Here is a 23,116-nt window from a genome sequence, read left to right on the forward strand (position 1 = left end):
ACATATACTGGGCACATATACCCCCTGACTACATATACTGGGCACATATACCCCCTGACTACATATACTGGGCACATATACCCCCTGACTACATATACTGGGCACATATACCCCCTGACTACATATACTGGGCACATATACCCCCTGACTACATATACTGGGCACATATACCCCCTGACTACATATACTGGGCACATATACCCCTGGCTACATATACTGGGCACATATACCCCCTGGCTACATATACTGGGCACATATACCCCTGGCTACATATGCTGGGCACATATACCCCTGGCTACATATACTGGACACATATACCCCCTGACTACATATACTGGGCACATATACCCCTGGCTACATATATTGGGCACATATACCCCCTGCCTACATATACTGGGCACGTATACCCCTGCCTACATATACTGGGCACGTATACCCCTGGCTACATATACTGGGGACACATACCCCCTGGCTACATATACTGGGGACACATACCCCCTGGCTACATATACTGGGGACATATACCCATGGGTACATATACTGGGGACATATACCCCTGGCTACATATACTGGGCACATATATCCCTGGCTACATATACTGGGACATATACCCCTGGCTACATATACTGGGCACATATACCCCTGGCTACATATACTGGACACATATACCCCTGGCTACATATGCTGGACACATATACCCCCTGACTACATATACTGGGCACATATACCCCCTGACTACATATACTGGGCACATATACCCCTGGCTACATATATTGGGCACATATACCCCCTGCCTACATATACTGGGCACATATACCCCTGGCTACATATACTGGGCACGTATACCCCTGCCTACATATACTGGGCACATATACCCCTGGCTACATATACTGGGGACATATACCCCTGGCTACATATACTAGGCAAATATACCTCTGGCTACATATACTGGGGACTACTATACTCATGGCTACTTATACTGGGGACACCTATAGACCTGGCTACCTATGCTGGGGGTACCCATTTTGGGGGAACTGTTGTCAGATTATCTGCATTTTTGTGGAACCACTGTTATGTATTTTGGGGAACAGCTGCCAGATTATGTGTATGTTAGGGGAACGTCTGCTGCCAGGTTACGCGTATTTTGGGGAACTGCTGCCAGATTGTGTATGTTTGGGAGACCACTGCAGCCAGATTATATGTATTTTGGGTGTTACATGTATTTTGGGTTATCCGATGCCAGGTTTCGCGTATTTTGGGGAACTGCTTCCAAATTATGTGTATGTTGAGGGAACTGCTGCTGCCACATTGTCTATTTTGGGGGAACCACTGCCATATTATCTGTATTTTGGAGGAACTTCTACCAGCTTATGTGTCTTTTTGGTGAAATGCTGTCAGATCAGGAGTTTTCTGGGTGAGTCCACTCACCTCTTTTCCCAGGACTAGACCCCTGTAAAGCCCCCAAAATAACATCCAGAGTAACCCAAAATAACACAGAGCCTCCTAAATAATAAATATTTATAGGCACAGTTACCGAAATAACAAGTAGAGTATCTCCCAAAATAACATAATTAGGCAGCGCTCCCCAAAAATAATCAGGAATAGTGACCCCCACAAAAACATAATTAGGCAGAGCTTCCCAAATACCAGGCACTGCCCCATATATGGAGTTACGCATGCTGGACCAATTATGGCCTACAGGATGCATATAGCAGCATTTTTCAACATTAAAGCATGTACCACTTTTTTTAAAGATGGTGTTTGCCAAGTACCCCCGTGATGCACATACATGTTAGACTGCCCCATGTTTTTAAATTCCTTTGAAACATTTTTATATAATTAGCTAAATCAGCTTTGTATATATACAGCTTATATTATTTTTTTAAACTGAAATTTTCTACAACAGATTGACTTGACAAATTTAAGTATCCCCTGAGCCCAGCATAACTATGGTACCTCCTGGGGCATGTGTAACATGTGTTCAGAATATCTGGTACTAAGAGAGAATCATGGGTCAGTAAAAAAAAGGGCTGTCAGACAGTAGTATGAGGGTCCCTGTTCCATGTGTATCCCCTACTGTATAGGTCTCAACTGTTCATGTATTATTACCATTACTGTCTATATTGTACTCTGTTGAGTACTATGAAAAACAGAAGAATAAGAAAACTGCAGCTTTATGCAAAAATAACACAGCCTACATTTACATTGGTGACGGTGGTGATGGGAACTGGAGACGGAGGAGGAGAGGGAGAGCGATGCTGGGAAACTGGCTTTGGCGAGGGAGCTTTAGTCATTTTCTCCGACACTATTTGTTGCTCTTTCTTCTTTTTCTTCTTTTCTGTGGTTTTCTCCTTCTCTGGAGATGGAGACCTTGCAGGCTTCTGCTGTGGGCTGGGCGAATGCTCCAGAGATTCCAAAGAAGTTTCAGGAGCATGTCGGATCTAGGAAACAGAGACAACAAAAAAAGAATGAAAAAAATGCAAATATATGCTGTTTATAATTGAACTGTCCCACTTTGCCAAATCTCAGTGCAACTGCTGAGAATGCAAAAATCCTGCATAAAAGCACTTACTGTTTTTGGATTCCAAACAGCCCTAACAATCACTAAGGCACAGAATTAAAAAATCTAGCAATGCTGCTGAATGACTACTCTGCTGGTAGACCCAAGTCAAACAAAAATACATAACACTGGCTTCTCTGTATCCTACCTATAGTGCACGAGCAGGCAGCATAGCATGGCAGATTCAAAAGCTCAGAACATTTTATTCCCTTAAAGGAAATCTCACCACCAGGTGAGCAAAGCCTCTCACCTTTCTCCACTACTGCAGCAATCAGGGGAGTGACAGGCAGAAATAAGAATGCAGAGTCACGTGTTACAAAACAAAAATACAGGGCGGGCCATTTATATGGATACACCTTAATAAAATGGGAATGGTTGGTGATATTAACTTCCTGTTTGTGGCACATTAGTATATGTGAGGGGGGAAACTTTTCAAGATGGGTGGTGACCATGGTGGCCATTTTGAAGGCGGCCATTTTGAATCCAACTTTTGTTTTTTCAATAGGAAGAGGGTCATGTGACATGTCAAACTTATTGGGAATTTCACAAGAAAAACAATGGTCTGCTTAGTTTTAACTTAACTTTATTCTTTCATGAGTTATTTACAAGTTTCTGACCACTTATAAAATGTGTTCAATGTGCTGCCCATTGTGTTGGATTGTCAATGCAACCCTCTTCTCCCACTCTTCACATGCTGATAGCAACACCGCAGGAGAAATGCTAGCACAGGCTTCCAGTATCCATAGTTTCAGGTGTTGCACATCTTGTATCTTAACAGCATAGACAATTGCCTTCAGATGACCACAAATATAAAAGTTTAAGGGGGTCAGATCGGGAGACCTTGGGGGGCATTCAACTGGCCCACGATGACCAATCCACTTTCCAGGAAACTGTTCATCTAGGAATGCTCGGACCTGACACCCATAATGTGGTCATGCACCATCTTGCTGGAAAAACTCAGGGAACGTGCCTGCTTCAGTGCATAAAGAGGGAAACACATCATCATGTAGCAAGACTTAGACTTTTAGAATTAGACTTATCTTTGGGGTCATCTGAAGGCAATTGTCTATGCTGTGAAGATATGCGATGTGCAGCACCTGAAACTACGAATACTGGAAACCTGTGCTAGCATTTCTCCTGCGATGTTGCTATCAGTGTGTGGAGAGTGGGAGAAGAGGGTTGCATTAACAATCCAACACAATGGGCAGCACATTTTATAAGTGGTCATAAACTTGTAAATAACTCATGAAAGAATAAAGTTACGTTAAAACCAAGCACACCATTGTTTTTCTTGTGAAATTCCCAATAAATTTGATGTGTCACATGACCCTCTTCCTATTGAAAAAAACAGAAGTTGGATTCAAAATGGCCAACTTCAAAATGGCCACCATGGTCACCACCCATCTTGAAAAGTTTCCCCTCTCACATATACTAATGTGCCACAAACAGGAAGTTAATATCACCAACCATTCCCATTTTAGTACAGTGTATCCATATAAATGGCCCACCCTGTAGAGTCAAAATACAGTAATCTTTTTAGCCAGCAGTATTTAAAAGACATTAAGTGTCATAGTTAAAAGTGTCATTAATTAAGATGAGACAAGATAAGCTCTAAAGTGCAACTATGATACTAAACATCCCTTACAATCAGTAAACATGGCTGCCCCTGCAATGCCCGATTCTTGCTTAGGACATCTTTGAGTTTAGGCCTCTCCCCAAAAGTAACAGCACTTTGATAGATAAGAATTAGGCTTGGGTTTGTGTTTACACATTTCTTGGAACTTTTTGTAGTGTTAAAAGCCTCCTGCCAAGAACTAGCAGCGACGGTCTTCCAGCTCCAATGCCCAGCAAAATGTCTATCATGTATCTGGAGAGGTCTTATCAGCTTTATTCACAATGATTAGTTTGTGTCCGAGGACAGCCTTAAAGCAGAAAACATTCATATGTAGTATCTCAGTGTAAAAGCCGACACCTAAATTGTATAAAATTCATGCACTGAATGTAAAGTCTCCTCCTTTGACCGTGTAACTAGAGATTTTATCCGCTTATCATTCCTCCTCCTCATTAAAAAGCTATTAGGAGTTAAAGAGAAACGACTGCTGTATTGTGGGTAATGTGATCGGCTGGGGAGAGGGTGATAATTCCAATGGAATGTCCTGTCCCATGAGCAAGCCTCTTGTTAACATACACAACGCAACACCAATCTGCAGGCCTGAAAGAGACAATGGCAGCTTTCACTCAGTCAGGGAGATTAAAAAGCCATCGCACTGCATGACTTAAACATATATTAATAGCGAGAAGAGTTCTCTGTGTACTCTGGATAAAATCTAGCCTACAAATGTGTATTTTGTCATTATAATGAAAATGGCATCGTTTCATCCCTGGAGCTGGCTGCAAATGATCTACTAACACGCCTTTTACAGTGGAACGTTAGTTTCAGATATTGGTCACTAAGGTACGTCTTTCAGTGTGGTCAGGCTACAATTGAGAAAACTACTGTACACAAGGCTTGCGATTTGCTGTCTGACATTCACTACGGTTTCTGAATGAAACAGGTCTAGAGAACAAAACCCAGCTTTAAAGTAAATGTTATACATGTTAATATTTGTCTTAAGACGTGGGCTGAGTCTAAGGTGCATTCACATTCCTTAGTCTGTGCAGCAACACCTACATGGGTACACTTACAGAGGAACTTTACCGAAAAAAATAATAGTATGGGGGAAGAAAAACTATATCAATTCATTGTAAAATTAAATGTTGAAAAAGAGGAGATAAATTATTGATATTGGTCATGTAATTCGTTCATGTTGCTTGACCCACAATAAGCCTGCTAGTCATCATCTTTATTACTGGCAGACAAGAAATAAAGTAGACAGCACCAACTACCATGATCTATAACCACACCCACTAACAATGAGGTAGGATAAGATTTACATATGCATGGAGGGAGATACTGGTTGCTTGGCAGTTGGAAACAGATGATATTTCCCACAATGCAACAAGGCTCACAGACAGGAAACTGTCATGACATCACACTGTGGAGCGCTTTCAATACAATATCAGCCATACAGACCCTCCTGATGATCTATTTGAGAAAAAGTAACGATTTTTCATGGGTAAGGGGGTATCAGCTACTGAAAGGGATGAAGTTCAATACTTGGTTAAAAGTACTTCATTTTTACAATAATTACGTATAAATGATTTAGTCAGTGTTTGCCCATTGTAAAAGCTTTCCTCTCCTTGACTTACATTCTAACATGTATCACATGGTGCCATTTTTACTGCTGGCAGGTGATGTCAACAGGTGGTGTCAACAGTTGTAAACAGCTATAAACAGCGATTTACCACAATGCAACAAGGTTCACAGACAGGAAACTGTGAGGACCTTGGTCCTCACAGTTTCCTGTGGGACGGGTTTTACCACAATATCAGCCATACAGAGCCCCCTGTTGATCCGTTTGTGAAAAGGAATAGATTTCTCATGTAAAAGGGGGTATCAGCTACTGATTGGGATGAAGTTCAATTCTTGGTCAGAGTTTCTCTTTGTAAGGATTCCTCCTGTGGCGTGTTCTGTCCACTGCAGTGGAGGCGCAAACGGACAGTTCTTGCTTGTCAGCCTGCATTCGGTTGTGCATTCGCAACGAGTCACATTGTCATTTGCAATTGCTCTGCAGTTCTGGGTAGCTCAGGATGCTCAGTATAAATATAATTGAGAGTCTTGGTCTTTTTTATAAAAGGAGAAGACAAAAAACCTTTCCGTCCTTTTAAGGGTCAACCACTTCACCCTTTCACAGAACTTTGTATGTATAGAAAGGACCACAGGAAGAAGGATTCATACAGGATCTTTGAATGCAAAAATATCAAAACTTAATTGACACAAAAATTGGAAAAAGGGTCTATTAAAAATTCCTCTAAGAGAGGTTCCTTGCGGATGTTTCAATACAGAATGACAGCACAGGTGTAAACTTTGTAGTAGACTTAATGCATTATAGAGAAAGGCAACGACACAAGCACTCCTATCGTTGTAGCAGGATATGTCTATTCCATGACATGCCAGCCATTAGGTTTGTGCACTTCACATCTGGTCGGCTCAGATGTTTCCTTGCTCCTTTGGTGTTCTGACCATGCTTTGTCTACAGGATTAACAGACACTGCTTTCTGCAATTTGGCCTGATAAAGGGTCCTTTTGTGCCCGAAACGAACGTGTCGTTGCCTTTCTCTATAATGCATTAAGTCTACTACAAAGTTTACACCTGTGCTGTCATTCTGTATTGAAACATCCGCAAGGAACCTCTCTTAGAGGAATTTTTAATAGACCCTTTTTCAAATTTTTGTGTCAATAAAGTTTTGATATTTTTGCATTCAAAGATCCTGTATGAATCCTTCTTCCTGTGGTCCTTTCTATGCATACACAGCTCAGGATGCTGTCATCATTCCACCAATGGCTTACTACAGCCAGATAGCCCTGGATTTCCTGCATGCATGTTGTTGCATAGTACTGCATGCATTTGTTATGATAGTCTTTCAGCTAGCAAATGGTAATCAAGCCAGCTCAGGATTGAATGATTACCATTCAGCAATGTGGAGATTTGCATGCTTGCATCCATTGGCTGATGCCAGCATAAAAGTCTGCCTCCCCTTTTAGACCTCACCCGTCAGTTTCAGCTCTGTCTAAGCTGTTACTGGGTCCTTTGATACTGTGAATATTTCCTTGTCTTGCTACTTTGTAGTTCAGTTATCCTGTGGAGCTACGATTATATTTCCCACGAGGACATATATACATACTCCTTTTAGTGCAGAGATTTTGTATTGTTTGCATTGCCTAGCTTAGTTCGCTGTATTGCTCCAGATCTAGCTAGTCTTCCTTGCTTATGTTATATATTGGTTCATCGCCAATATATACATATTGTAGTCAGCATTTGTTATTTTCCTTGTATTCGTGCTACGGTGATATATTAGTGCCACTGATATATACGTACTTGAACTGTTGAAATCCTGTGCTTAGCTAGTTAGTGTTTAGCACGTTTCGGTAGGTTGCGCTTATCGTGATCACCCGTGCTTAGCTATCATAGTTGTGTTACACTATCAGTTACGTTCTTTCCTGTAGTCTTGCCTGTGTGGATGCTTGCTAGTGACTTTTGTTAGTCTGCTTGCTCTGCCTCTGTGGACGTGACTGTGAGCTGCGGTTGCTACTAGTTACGCTCCAATCTATAGTCCTGTCTTGTATCTGTCTGAATGTTTGCTATCGCAAGAGCAGCGCAACATCGCACTGCGCTGCCATTGCGTCTTATTTGTAGCGATATCGGAAGCCCAGAGCTGCAGTTGCTCTGGGCAGCCTGTGTGCATTATCCAGCTCTTAGCCTTGTTGTGCTGGGTGGTCAGAAAGTATGACACCCCCCCCCCCCCCCCCAGCATTACACTCTTTAAGGAGGAGGAAGGGCTGCTCAAAGGAGAGGAGTCATTGGGGAGCTGAAGTAGAGGTGGGGGTCCTACACCTGTTTTGCACAGCTGGTTATAATACTAGTGATCACTATGTTTCAGGTACAAATTATTTTAGCTGAATTAGTTTTTAATAAAAATGCATTATCTTGTGCTGGTGGGAACAGCGAGATATAGGCATGGTCAATGAGATGCTAATTTAATTTTAAACAAATGTATGCAGCTTGGAAATGGACTGATCAAACAGCAATGAAACTGACTGGTCCATTTCCAAGCTGCATTGTTGCATGAAAGTAGCATTAAAGAGTAACTGTCAGGCTGCAAAAGCTAATTTAAACCTCTATTCTCCTGTGTTAAACAGTTTAGAAGGAAGACAAAAAGGCAATACTGAAGTTAAAAATCTCTCTTACCAGGATGTGTGCTGAAAAGCAAGGCTCTTTATTCCCAAGCTCCTAAGGAGGACGCAGGCCGAATAACAGATACTGCAAAGCATTCTGGGGCTGCCTCTTCTTCCCACTGCAGTACCTTGGGTCATCCTCCTTCATTTCCCTAACACGCCCTAAGGCTGCTTTCTCAGTGAGACCTTACAGGCTCATGTTACAGCAGATTGTAACAGCAGCCATCACTGAAAAATCACAGGGCATATGTTCCGTTAGAGTATACTGCATGAGTGCGCTATTGTTCCTAGCCACATGGCTAATTAATATTCACTGCACAGTAGTGTTGTACATCTCTATCTATTTTGTGAGTGGAATCATCAGGAAGCAGGGAGGACATGACTTCACAATTGGCTTCATAGGAGACAGACAAACATGGAACCTGCCATGAGCTGTCAGGAGCATCATTCTCTGCAAATACTATATAAAAATTCTGTGAAATCCAAACGTGGACAGTGAAATGCAAATGTAATGTGAGTACAGCCAATATTTAGCTACTGATATATGTGTTTTTTTTCTCTGAGACCCTATACCTAACAGCTCCTCTTTAACTCATAATTATTAGCTTTAACTGAACTTCCATAGACAAATGGGTGGATAAATCTGATATTGTCATACATTTTAAAGAAATTGAATTTTATGAATATTTGTAATATTCTTAGATTATGTTAGTTTCAATAAATACATCAATTGCTCTATTGGTTGAACATTGATTGGAAAGGTGTTTTTTTTAGTCAGATCACCATAGGCGGGTGTGAATGATGCGTTATCAACATTTTCTGTAGCTTTATTCTGCATTATGCAGCACAAAGCTAGCAGTAGTCACGGTCAGAAAGACACTACTTACCTCTGCCATAATACTGAGTGGTGCAGGTAAACCATCAGTAGCAGAAATCAATAGTTCAGCTTATCTGAGGCCACATCTAATAATGTATGTTGCTGCCTTGCTGAACAGAAATAAGTAAAACACAAGATAAAATGCGTAGATAGGCGCTTGTGAGGCGGTGATGTGGAGACGTGCAAATCCACACAAACGTCAGTCAAACATCTTATCAGCATGCTTGATCAGGGTCTATGGCTGAAAGTATTAGAGGCAGATGATTAGTAGGACAGCCAGGAAATACATTTGTATTCATATATCCCTCTCACTTCAGGTGTCCTTTAAGGGAGAAATTTATTTAGTGTGCTTTAAAGAAAACCTAAAGTAAAACTCAGCTGCCCAATTTAGAGTAACTGAGGATTCTTCCAGCCCCCAGTAGTCCTTCTGATCTCTCGCTGTCATTCCACTCTTCTCCATTCAGCTGCTCTCCCCTCTGATCATGTTCCCATGGCCGGCCACAGGAGTGTGATCGAGGAGATGCCCGGGGCCACGCATGCACAGTAGCCTGCGACTAGCCCAGTCAGCCAGCTTTCAGGGGGGCACAGCGGCTAAATGGAGAAGAGCAGAACAATGGCAAGGGACCAGAAGGACTACAGGGGGCTGGAAGAACATAACTTTCACTTTAGGTACCCTTTAAAGATAACTGCCATCTCAAATACTGTATGCTTTGTATACTTGTAATTGCTGCTTATATGGGGTTGATTCATCAAAGCTAATAGCTAGAGCAACCTCCTGTTGCTCACGTTAATCAATCAGCATGCCTTCATTTAACTTCCCTGCGTGCTAGAGGCAGCATAGCATGCATACTCGGGGATTTCAACTTACCTATCGATGAGCCTATCTCCACTGCTGCCAAGCAGCTACTCTCCCTCACCAAATCCCTTGGTCTCTCTCAGCACACAAATTCCCCCACCCACCGCGCTGGTCATACTCTTGACCTCATATTCTCAAAGTCCACCTTCCTCAGCAACCTGGACATCGCACCTTTCCCTATCTCTGACCATCACCTCCTCACCTTCACTATCTCCCCACCAACAACTTCTCTCCCCACCCCTCAGCCTGGTCGATGGCAGAGAGACCTACGTAATCTCAGCCCAAATGTCCTAGCAAGTCCCCTTCTCTCCCTCTCCTCCCACCTACCCACCCTAACATGCCCCAATGAAGCGGCTGCACAATATAACCTTGCCCTCTCATCTGCTTTAGATCAAGCTGCCCCCTCAATCTTCCTCCCTATCAAGCCCCCCAACCCCCAACCCTGGCACAACACCCACACACGTAACCTCAGGAAAGAAACTCGAGCAGCCGAACGGAAATGGAGGAAATCACATCTCAATGCTGACTTCCTAGATTACAAGGCCAAACTGTTACTCTTCCATACTGCCCTCTCCGAGGCTAAACAAAGGTACTTTGCAGCACTGATTGTAACCCAAGCTTCCAACCCTCGACAGCTTTTTGCTACCTTCAATTCCCTCCTCAACCCCACTCCTCCCCCTCCCAGCTCCTCCCTCTCAGCCAATGACCTTGCCAACCACTTCACCACTAAAATTGCAACAATACGCAATGAAATTTCCCTCCTCCATCCCTCCCTTACCAATGCGTCTCAGGTTGTCCCCTTGCCTTCCCTCCCAGCGGCTCCCTTGTCTCATCCACCCCTCGCCTCTTTTGCTCCTGCCACCATTGATGAAGTCAGCCTGCTGCTAGTGGCTTCCCCCCCCACATCCTCTCCCTGTGATCCGGTACCCGCGAATACTCTTCGTCCCCACTTCTCTGACCTGGCCACAGTCCTCACCTCCTTGTTCAATCTCTCCCTTTCCACAGGCATCTTCCCCAAAGCATTCAAACAGGCCACTGTGCTTCCCCTGCTGAAAAAACCCTCACTCGACCCATCCCTACCCTCAAACTACCGCCCAATCTCCCTCCTTCCCTATGCTTCTAAACTCCTCGAACGCCTAGTCCACCAGCGCATTACCCAATACATCAACACCAATGCCCTACTTGACCCCCTACAGTCTGGATTCCGACCTGCGCACTCAACTGAAACAGCCCTCGCCAAGGTGGTCAACGACCTTACCCTTGCCAAGGCCAAAGGCAGTTATTCCATCCTGCTCCTCCTTGACCTCTCTGCAGCATTTGACACTGTTGACCACTCCCTCCTCCTCCAATCACTACAGTCCATGGGCATCCATGGGCTTGCCTTGGCCTGGATCTCCTCCTACCTATCCAATCGCTCCTTCACCACTTCCTTCAATGGCTCCTCCTCAACTCCTGCCCCCCTTTCAGTTGGGGTCCCCCAGGGCTCTGTTCTAGGCCCCCTTCTTTTCTCCATATACACTTCCTCAATTGGCAAGCTTATCTCCTCCCTGGGCTTCAATTACCACCTTTATGCAGATGACACTCAGATTTACCTCCATACCCCCGATCTCTCAGCCACCACCATAAACAAGGTCTCCTCGTGTCTCTCAGCAATTTCCTCCTGGATGTCAGCTAGGTTCCTAAAGCTTAACCTAGACAAAACTGAGCTCCTGATCCTTCCACCCCATGCTGCTGCACCCATCCCAGGTTTCCACCTCACAATCGACAACACAACCATTCTCCCTACCTCCCAGGCCCGCTGCCTGGGTGTCACCTTGGACTCTGACCTCTCCTTCATCCCACACATCCAAAACATCACAAGAGCCTGCAATTTCCACCTCCGTAATATCTCCAAGATCCGCCCATTCTTAACCCCGGACACGACCAAACTGCTCATCCATGCCCTCATCATCTACCGCCTTGATTACTGTAACTCACTCCTTTCTGGCCTCCCCCTGAAACGCACTGCCCCCCTTCAATCAGTGATGAACGCGGCTGCAAGACTCATCCATTCTTCGCACCGCTCTGCATCCACATCTCCCCTTTGTGAATCCCTGCACTGGCTCCCTATCCGTCTCAGGATAAGTTTCAAGATTCTATGCCTGGCGTATAAATCTGTGCACAAAACATGCCCTACCTACATCTCGCAGCTTGTTCACAAGTATACACCAGGTCGCCCCCTCCGTTCCTCCAACGACCTTCGCCTCACCACCCCGCGCATTTCACACTCCCATGCCCGCCTGCAGGATTTCTCAAGAGCTGCCCCCACCCTCTGGAATGCCCTTCCACCACCCATCAGACTTGCTCCCTCTTTCAACACATTCAAGCAAGCCCTCAAAACCCACCTCTTTATGATGGCCTACCCACCTCCTACCACACAGTAACTCTCTAAGGAATATTTAACAGCCCCCCCCCCCTAGTGTTTCCACCCCTCCCTTTAGATTGTAAGCCTCTGGCAGGGTCCTCCACTCCCTAGTGTAATCTACAGGATCATGTGCTCCTGTCCTATGACAGCCTGTACTTGTATTACTGGGCCTACCTAACCAGCCCATATTGCATGATCATGTATTTTGTACCATTTGTATGTATAACTTTGTTCTATGTATGTCATCCTTGTATCATTGTATATATTTATTGTCCAGCGCTGCGTAATATGTTGGCGCTTTATAAATACAATAAATAATAATAATAATAATAATGCATAACTATTACAGAAGCAGCACGGTATTGATGTATTGCTCATGGGATACTTCACTTGTGTGGCCGCTACTATGTTAATTGACATAGTAGCGGCCGCACTAGTGAAGTATTGCGATAGCAATACATCACTTCCGCGTGGCTTCTGTAAGCAGCGGCCGGTTTAGTTATGCATGCGACGCTGCCACTAGCGAGCATAGCGTGCAGGGAAGTTAAATTAAGACACGCCGATTGATTAGCGCAAGAACAGGAGGTTGGTCACACTATTAGCTTTGATGAATCAACCCCATTGTGACCTATTAGCCACTTATTGCAATTTTCTTGCTTGCGCATTACTGTAGCAATGCGGGGGGGGGGGGGGGGGTTACCCATGCACCACCGGTTGCACTAATTGAGCAACTCGCACTACTCTAGTGGTGTAAGTACCGGTAAGGATGCCATGCGCTGTCTGTGCATTGACATTTACCCGTAAGCTACGGAATTGACCCCATTGTTTGAAGCAATACAAAGCAATGGAGCCATCGATCATGCATCGCTCCATCCCATTTGTTATAAATAATTGCCTATTCCAACCAGCCTTGTTTTGATAAAACATTGATCAAGTTGACCTAAATTTTAATAGATTTCCAATCAGTTGGATATTTTTTTATTGAAACTAACATCTAATCTATGAAACATACCATGTAGTGTATGGGCAGCTAAAGAATACAACATTAAAAATCTTATTTTCTTCTTGTTCATCTGGCTACTACCAAATTTGGCGGATTATTTTTCATGACTCCTGGGACAATGTGCAGCCACTGAAACAGAGTTGTACATATGCCAAGTGTATGAAGCATCTGAGCTGTCCACACACAGCAATGAAATGCATTCTCTCCATGTAACCTTGCACTATTTAGTAACAGATGTACCATTAAGCAAGTTAATAGAGCTGTACCAGAGCAATGTCCAGGAGGTCATGTAACTCCAACTGCTGATAAACCTTTTGGCGATATTCTTCCATCTGCTGTTTCTTCTGCTTGGCCAAGTCATAATCTTCCTTCTCTACAGCACATCGCTTCTCCACTTCATACCGGCCCAGACGCTCGCCCACCTGAAGGAGAAATTCAGCAGTTATCTAGAACATAATTTCTTTACCCAAACCAGGGAAGGCAACACAATCTGATAACTACAAACTTTCCAGCATCCACCTATAACCGAAACATGTATTTTGGATGGACTAATACTTCCAAGTAAACAAATTATGCAGAGTAGACATACTATATTCTATTTACGTGCTTATTTGAAAGGATAAAAGTAAATATTGTGGAAAGTATCCTCACTGTAGCAACACAAAAGGAGACAGAGTATGATGATGGGTTCCCTCTTTTTTCCTGCTCTCCAAGGACTTTGTTCCTACATAGGAATGCCCTCGCCCAGCCTTGGTTATTACGGTGTCATTCTACCAATATGGCTGTTCCTAGATGGGTAACAAGAGAATGATGCATCTCTACACGGGAGGCCAGTTTATAAAGCACTGACAGATCCCCATTTTATACTTTGCCCCCATATTTATTTTAGACAGCAGAAGCAGATTGGTTGGTTATTTTCAAAGATGAGATGACATGATATGACTAAGTGCTCGTCTACAAAATTTTGGACACCGGCTGCTATTGATAAAAAAATATAGCATGTCTATAGAATATAGCAAGCATACCCTATGCTCTGCACGCATTACTTTATTTTGGTGAAAAAGTGAAGGTTGACAACAAAAAAACAAAGACAGGTTTATAACACAGAGATTTCTGGCTGTACAGAAAGTTGAATCCCATTATCACCTTCTGCAGGTCAGCAATGGCTTGCTTTAGCTTCTTGGCATAATCATAGCGCTCTTGGCGGACAGCCTCATGTTTCTTCTCATCCAGCTTGCGGATTATTTGAGCTACTTCTGGATCTTGATACATGTCAAAGGCAAGATCGTCAAGGGGAGAAATTGCATCTGCCTTCCTGCAAGAAAATATAACATTTATAGCAATAAACGTAGAATACCACCTTGTAGACTGTACATGTCCCCATGTAACAAGGTGCCAATATGTCCAGTTGCAAAATCTATTTCTTCCTTCATCCTTGTAAGTATAAAGGAGCCAATCCCTCAGTTAAGCTCCAGGAAAAACGGAACGTTATGTCTGGTACACACAGTGCAATTTTTCCCATCTGATCAACTGGAGATTCCCTGTCCTTAGACAATTTCCACCATTTCTGATCTGCTTCCGATTGAGAAAGTGATCAAGTTTGTGCAGTACTGATCTCAAAATCGATTCCAGACATGTTAGAAATTATTGAAGGCAGGGAAATATCCCATCAATCTGACGGGAAAATTGTATTATGTGTACCAGGCATTAGAGCAGCCACTTGGCTAAACCATGATGCAGTGTGAGCCTCGGCACCTCTTGTCCCCAGTGTGATGTAAATCACCACCCACTTCCCACTCACAAATCATAGCAAGGGAAGGTGGGTGGGAACTTACCTGACACTGTGGATGGAGAAAGGTAATGGTTAACGCTTTATCCAAGTTAAGCGCTGCCCAGCTACTTTGACAGTCAGCCTTGCTCTGTCTTAGAGCAGTGTTTCTCAACATTTTATTGGTATGTACCCCTTTTAAAACCCTGTACTCACCAAGTACCCCCTAGCATAGTAAACATTATCACAAGTACCCCTTGACAAATATATATTTAATCGTAGTACATGGTAATTGGTTCTAAACTATTTCCAAGTATTTACTATTGCTTTTAATTTGCTAAAACACTAATTTGGTGTTGTTTAAATAAGATTTATCATTTTCTGTAACTCTAAATTTGTTATTCTTGGTTAAGTATATCAAGCCCGAGTACCCCCTGGAACCATCAGAAGTACCCCCTGGGGTACGCGTACCACACGTTGAGAACCTAGGTCTTAGAGGACATTGGTAGGTTGACCCTTTGTCATACAGAAGAATAGCAACACAGACAGCTATATATAGACAATGAACTTAATTTTCCTTTCTTAGCTATCAGTTCTGAAAACAGAATTCTAGCCAAATTTTGCTTCTGCTCCAAAATATCAGCAACACTATTATAACATCTAAGAAAAGACTCTTGCTTAAAGAGAGCCCGAGGTGGGTTTGAAGAATATTATCTGCATACAGAGGCTGGATCTGCCTATACAACCCAGCCTCTGTTGCTATCCCAAACCCCCCTAAGGTCCCCCTGCACTCTGCAATCCCTCATAAATCACAGCCACGCTGCTGACCAACAGCTTGTCAGAGCTGGCTGTGTTTATCTCTATAGTGTCAGTCTGCTGCTCTCCCCGCCTCCTGCAGAACTCCAGTCCCTGCCTGCATCCCTTCCCTCCCTGCTGATTGGAGGGAAGGGACGGGGGCAGGGGCCGGAGCTATGCAGGAGGCGGGGGAGCAGCTGAGACTAACACTACAGATGTAAACACAGCCTCACAGCACGGCTGTGATTTATGAGGGATTGCAGAGTGCAGGGGGACCTTAGTGGGGTTTGGGATAGCAACAGAGGCTGGGCTGTATAGGCAGATCCAGCCTCTGTATGCAGATAACATTCTTTAAACACACCTCGGGTTCTCTTTAACCTCCTTAGCGGTAATCTCAAGTTAGGCTCGGGACAGAAATCTGCAGATCAGATCGGTAATCCCGTGCCTGAGTGAGTTATATGCAGGAGTTGCTGCAGATCTCTCTGTAGTATGTCTATTTTCTTGTTTTTAGGGTCTAAAAGCTTGTAAAAAAAATGCATTGCTTTTAGACCCTAAATCAGGAAATAGTCATAAGACCAGGGAGGTTAAAAAAAGCTAGACTTTGTTAACAAACTTACTGTCTCCTTCTCCTAGGAACAACTTTATATTAGCGTACCAACAGGAAGATGTGCTGCACCCAGCTCTCCCTACTGAGACAAATTTTTGATCTACGGTATGTCTTTAAAAAATGGAGAGCAGGAGACAAGCCTCTGCTGATCAAACAGAGGAAAAGCTTTTGAGTAACAGATGTACGGACTGTAAGCAGCAGAGTGCTCCCCCCTCCTCGCTGTACTACTCTCTAACCTAACTGGATATGACACTATGGCATAAACCATGTCATGCTACAACTACTAAAAAGTACTGTAACCATGGTTATCCCATTTTGACACAGATGACATTACTTTGGGACATAGATACAGTACAAGCAATACATGCACAAGGGGCATGTTTCCTTTTGCAGCAAATTGCTGCCAAAGTACAAAAAAGGGTATTCAAACTTTTCTACAGCAATCATGATTATTGGAGGATATAGTATACAGCCAGGAAATCCTAGGTTTCCTGATGTTAAAAATCACCCATGGTCTTGACTGACTTCAGAAGAGTAAGTGTAGCTGAAGCTCCTCTACAATGTAAACAAAAATAGCACAGATGGTAATTACAAAATTACGCCTTGAACACGCCAAAACGAAGTTTTGATGCCATAACAAAACAGTTACAGATCAACAGAAGGAAGCTGTGGAAACAGATGATAAGAAGAGTTAGCACACTGACAGCACACTGACACCACCCTGTTTAACCATTGTTTGAATGGTAAATGGTTCCATCCTTCTACAAAAACAGTTGGCATCATCTAGTTATGAAGCAGCTTAAAGGGAAAAGCTGAAGGGACAAGTAACATGGAGCCACCTAATGCATGAACCACACATTATCATGGCAATAACCACATTACCTCGGTAACGTGCATCGGGTTAATAGGGTGACATGCTGCACTATTCCCTTCTGCTGTAAGTACCAGTACAACTGATGTGCCTTCCTGTGCATGGCAATTTTACTGCTGTTTCATGCATCAGGCTCATGATGAGATAAACATGTATGTACAGTCCCATTCCTACACAGCACTAGCCTGTATTCCTTTTTTTCTTCTTCTCACTGTAAAAGTTAAGAATCCAGCTCTCTACGAGAGAGTTTCTGTGAATTGAGACTGCATTCAGAAAAACGCTACTCTCAGATATTTAATCAGAGCTAATAAATCCTGTGTGGCTAAACAAAAACACTTGTGAAGTTTTTAATGGAAGGATTGGTAGGCAGACGAAGAGCAATAAAAGAAAAAAAATCAAGGAATTTTGTCTTGCACTGCAAACACATAGTTCCCATATAAGCTAATGCATACACACACACACACAGAAGAAAAACCAGGAACAGTCAATCACAGAATATATTATTACAACAAAAGAACAAAAAGACTATGGATGGCCAATGAGATTCAAATAATTCCAAGTTCATACGGGATCAAGCTAATTTTTTATGCAAATACCTGAAGCTTGAGAATGGACCAGTGAAATCCCACCAAGGTGGAATACGATTGGTAGAATTTCAAGCTACACAAAAGTGCATACAACATTTTCACAATCCTGTATAAGCTGTGAATGTTTTGCATCCCATTGACCATCCCTAAATAGATTCTTGTATCACCAGAGGCATGGAGATATCCATCAACTATTATTTGGTAGGAGAGAACAGAGAACTTGAGAATACCAATCATACAAAGCTATGATAAAATTTAAAGAGGAAATCCAGTGAAAATAATTTAATAACAAAGTGCTTCATTTTTTACAATAATTATGTATCAATGATGTAGTCAGTGTTTGCCCATTGTAAAATCTTTTAAATCCCTGATTTACATTCTGACATTTACCACATGGTGATATTTTTACTGCTGGCAGGTGATGTAGCTGCTGCTTGCTGTTTTGGCTATTGGACCCTGCTGTAAACAGCTATTTCCCACAATGCAACAAGGTTCACAGACAGGAAACTGCCAGGAGTACCATGGTCCTCAGAGTTTCTTGTGAGTGGGGTTTCACCACAATATCAGCCATACAGAGCCCCCTGATTATCCGTTTGTGAAAAGGAATAGATTTCTCATGTAAAAGGGGGTATCAGCTACTGATTGGGATGAAGTTCAATTCTTGGTCACGGTTTCTCTTTAAACTTAAAACATATCTTCTGAAGAAAACATAAATACAAAACTAAAATTTTCAATTCACATTAGACAAAATCTGAATTCAACTGCATTATTTTCAAAGGATTGTGTTTGCTACTGCTGTAGTGTGAATCATGGTATGTATCCAAGGCTGTGGAGTCGGATGATTTTTGTACCCACTCCATAGCCATGCAGGGGCTGTGGAGTATGAGTCAGATAATTTTGGGTACCTGAAGTTGGAGTCGGTGGTTTCATAAACTGTGGAGTCGGATGACTTTTGTACCAACTCCACAGCCCTGCATGCATCTTCTAATTATGTGACATTCAGCTAACATAGCGCTTCTTACCCCGTATAAGCAGAGTCAATGCCGCTGTCTTCCAAGCTGTTCCCCAGATAATGGTCAATTATTTTTTCACGGGTTGGCTAATAATCAGAACACAAATAAGGTATCAAATCAATACAAAGAATTAACACTGGAAAAAACACTTAAGAGAAATCCCACCACTTACCTGCCAACACACTAAAGAGGATTCCTGAATGGAGTAGTCAATAAGATGCTAATAATTTCAAATCATATGCAGCTGTTCATGGACCATTGCTATTGCTGGCTATTAATGTAAGATCACACACATACTTGTGCCACTCAAGCACACTTGTTTAGGCACTATGCATTGTTGGTACCATCGTTTAGCTGAAACAACAATGTGGGTACACCTGATTCACAATGGAATACAAGGTGTGCGTAAAAACGTGACTCATTGGCCCTTATTAAATTATTTTTCTCCTAAGTTTTCTACTAGGTTATATTGTAATACCTTATCAATTAAATGCCTTTTAAGCCACCAACAAGCAAGAAAATACTCAGAATTATTGTAATAATACTTTTTCAACTACTTTTTGGTACCTTTCCAATTGCAAAGTGCTAAAAAGTTATTTTAAACAGAATATAAGAAATTATGTCCTAGGGAGAAAACTTCAAAAAAAAAGTGAATTGAATAAGGGCCATTGTGTATGAGAAATGCCAAGCATCTAGAGAAGATTGATGTCTTTACAACAATCCTCCAAAAGCAAAAACCATGCTCATGCTCTATGCTCGTTAGCTGACCATGTGAAACACATATGTGAGTATTGCTGTAGCAAAAAATGCCATTTTCGCAAAACTGAACAGTGTATCAACTTGACATTTTCATGTTAAGAGGGATATGGATGTCTCCTGTTAATCAATAACAGTTGCCTGGCAGCCCTGCTGATCTCTTTAGCTGCAGTAGTGGCTGAATCACACACCTAAAACAAGGATGCAGCTTATCCAGTCTGACTTCAGCCAGAGCACCTGATCTGCATGCTTGTTCAGGGGCTGTGGCTGAAAGTATTAGAGACACAGGATCAGCAGAAGAGTCAGGCAACTGGTTTTATTTTAAAAGGAAAAATCCATATCCTTCTCAGTTTAGGTTCCCTTTAAAGTGGACCCAAACTAAAAATACAAGATTTCAGAAACAAAATCTATTTTCTAAATTATAATAATAAATAGCAGCCTTTTTTCAGCTGCATGATGACAAATATAAAATACTTTACATTTATTGGAGGAACCCCTCCCTTCCTTTCATATTGCCGGGACAGAATCCGGCAAACTGGTGGAGTAGATGGTGTCCAGCAAAGGAGGAATTGCTAATGGCTGCCACCTGTATAACCCTAGTTATGCAAAGAGGAGGGCGAAAAGCATGCACTGAAATGCTCATAGGCTTGAAGGAGTGTTTATTTATATTTGTATGTGTCAGAGTGGTGCAACTAAATATTTTGAATTAAAAAAATGTTTGGTTTGGGTCTGCTTTAAGCTTATCAAGACTGCTACAGAAAATTACAATGTGTGAAAAGAAGTTTATGAAGAACATTGCTTCCTTAGACTATGATAGGGACATATGACTATGACTGAGAGCCCCTCTGAGGGACAGTTAGTGACAAGACTTTAACTTGTGTAATGCATTGTGGAAGATGTCAGGGCTATATAAATATTAAAAATTAATAAATAAAAATAATCTGAAAAATGTGGAACATCAAATTAATGAGCGTAAGAACGATAGCTAAAATCTTTAATATTCATAATGGTGTTTGTCAACCGACTCACTATTCTACAAACAATCTTGATCACACAGCGAGTATGTGAGGATAAGAGACCAATAACTTTATCTACATGTTTTTAGAATGTGGGAGGTATCTGGAGTGCCCGGAAGAAACCAGCGCAGACATGGTGAGAACATACAAACTCCTTGCAGATAATGCCCTCACTGGGATTCAAACCAGTGTGGCAAGGCCACTACTACACCACTGTGCTTCCCATAACTGTGTCTGGTTAACGAAGGCTGTACCAGGCAAAAAAATCATCAGAGAACAAACATCTCCCTGTAAACCTGATCTGGATTTTGGTTACCCTAAGGGCCTGTTTCCACTACACGCAGATTGGATGCAGAAAAACTAACACCAATGAATGCCTATGGGAAAACCTGCATCAGAAAAATCGAGTTTACAGGCCCATAGGCATTCATTGGAGTCAGTTTTTCTGCATCCAATCTGCGTGTAGAGGAAACAGACCCTAATGGTAAGGAATTATACACCCAAGGAATAAGTGGCGGAGTGATTGCAAAGGTGAGTATACACAAGCCCACGTGGGGTGTTTAATGTCCAATACTATAAAATGGCCTATATCTCCCTTAAAATGCTGTATGTTAGGCTAGGAACACTCACCATGTTTTCTTCAGTAAAATCCACTGGGTCACCAATAATATTAATAGCAATCAGAGCAACCTATAAGGAAAATAAGCAGCACATTAATATGTAAGGTATAAGAACTAATAACCTTCATGCAGATCAGAAATAAAGTCCCACCGCACTGGAGAAATGTGCCTCATCATGATCCAGAATCTGTCTGTGCAGCTAATAGCCAGCCACTCAGATCAGATTTGTTAGGTTTTTTTAGCGTTATCAAAAAAGTGAGCAATACAAATAAGAACAGGTCTCAAGTCAACAATACCTGGTTATAAAGATTATATCTGTTTGGGTAGTTTTTGTGGAAGATGACTTTAAGATATTGGCCCACTGCATCCACATAGACAGACTTCAGTTCTCTGGCCTTGTAACCAGTTTTTTCATTATCGGAGAGTGCCACATATCTGAAACAGTCATAAACATAGAAAGAACATGTTGATAGAAGCCTAGCTGCAGTCATGGTTCCAAATATAACATTGGATATGGATAACACGCCTTTATTCTTAAAGAGACTCTGTAACAAAAATTGCATCCTGTTTTTTTTAATCCTACAACTTCCAAAAGCTATTCTAATGTGTTCTGGCTTACTGCAGCACGTTCTACTATCACCATCTCTGTAATAAATCAACTTATCTCTCTCTTGTCAGACTTGTCAGCCTGTGTCTGGAAGGCTGCCAAGTTCTTCAGTGTTGTGGTTCTGTGATGCATCTCCCCCCTCCAGGCCCCTCTCTGCACACTGCCTGTGTATTATTTAGATTAGGGCAGCTTCTCTCTTCTCTCTTATCTTTTACAAGCTGGATAAATCCTCCTCTGAGCTGGCTGGGCTTTCACATACTGAGGAATTACATACAGGCAGAGCTGTCTGCACTCTGCAGGAAGAAACAGCCTGACACTTCAGTGGAAGATAGCTGCAGGGGGAAAGAAACACACAAATGATCTCTTGAGATTCAAAAGGAAGGCTGTATACAGCCTGCTTGTGTATGGATGTATTTTCTATGTGTGGACATACTGTACATCAACCTACTTCCTGTTTTGGTGGCCATTTTGTTTGTTTATAAACAAACTTTTTAAAACTGTTTTTAACCACTTTTAATGCGGCGAGGAGCGGCGAAATTGTGACAGAGGGTAATAGGAGATGTCCCCTAACACACTGGTATGTTTACTTTTGTGCGATTTTAACAATACAGATTCTCTTTAAGTCTTTATAGTATTAAGGTGGCTACTAACCATCCAATTTCTAGCGAAAAATCAATTGAGCAATCAGATAATTCTGATCGGAAGTAAAATATCGTAATACATTGTTTAGTAAACCATCAATGAACCAATCTTTGCTTCCCATCTATCAAAGCCAACAAGAAAATCTAAGTTTTGGTTCATCAAAAATCCAATCGATTTTTATAATCATTCGTAATCGATTGTGCCTATCAACAGAGATTATTTAAAACCAATCCAATCACAACCATTCAAATTCATTCAATCACTCGAAATTGGACCATTAGTGGACACCTTTAGACAG

General features: G+C 42.2%; 1 protein-coding gene across 2 annotated transcripts in view; it reads right to left on the reverse strand.

Moving 5' to 3' along the window:
* CEP104 (centrosomal protein 104) overlaps positions 1-23,116 on the reverse strand; it is a 152,724-nt gene that overhangs the window by 96,172 nt on the left and 33,436 nt on the right. The window contains exons 4-9 of one of the 2 annotated variants that reach the window (XM_068240489.1): positions 21,866-22,004; positions 21,580-21,639; positions 19,187-19,263; positions 14,683-14,851; positions 13,803-13,958; positions 2,205-2,441 (exon numbers count right to left, since the gene is read on the reverse strand). In XM_068240489.1, coding sequence (XP_068096590.1) covers positions 2,205-2,441; positions 13,803-13,958; positions 14,683-14,851; positions 19,187-19,263; positions 21,580-21,639; positions 21,866-22,004 — 838 coding nt within the window. Of the gene's footprint in view, positions 1-2,198; positions 2,442-13,802; positions 13,959-14,682; positions 14,852-19,186; positions 19,264-21,579; positions 21,640-21,865; positions 22,005-23,116 lie in introns of both variants that reach the window. The other variant, XM_068240488.1, reaches the window with a different exon arrangement.

The sequence above is a fragment of the Hyperolius riggenbachi genome, chromosome 6 (genome assembly GCF_040937935.1).
Source record: "Hyperolius riggenbachi isolate aHypRig1 chromosome 6, aHypRig1.pri, whole genome shotgun sequence".
In the NCBI taxonomy this organism is placed as follows: domain Eukaryota; kingdom Metazoa; phylum Chordata; class Amphibia; order Anura; family Hyperoliidae; genus Hyperolius; species Hyperolius riggenbachi.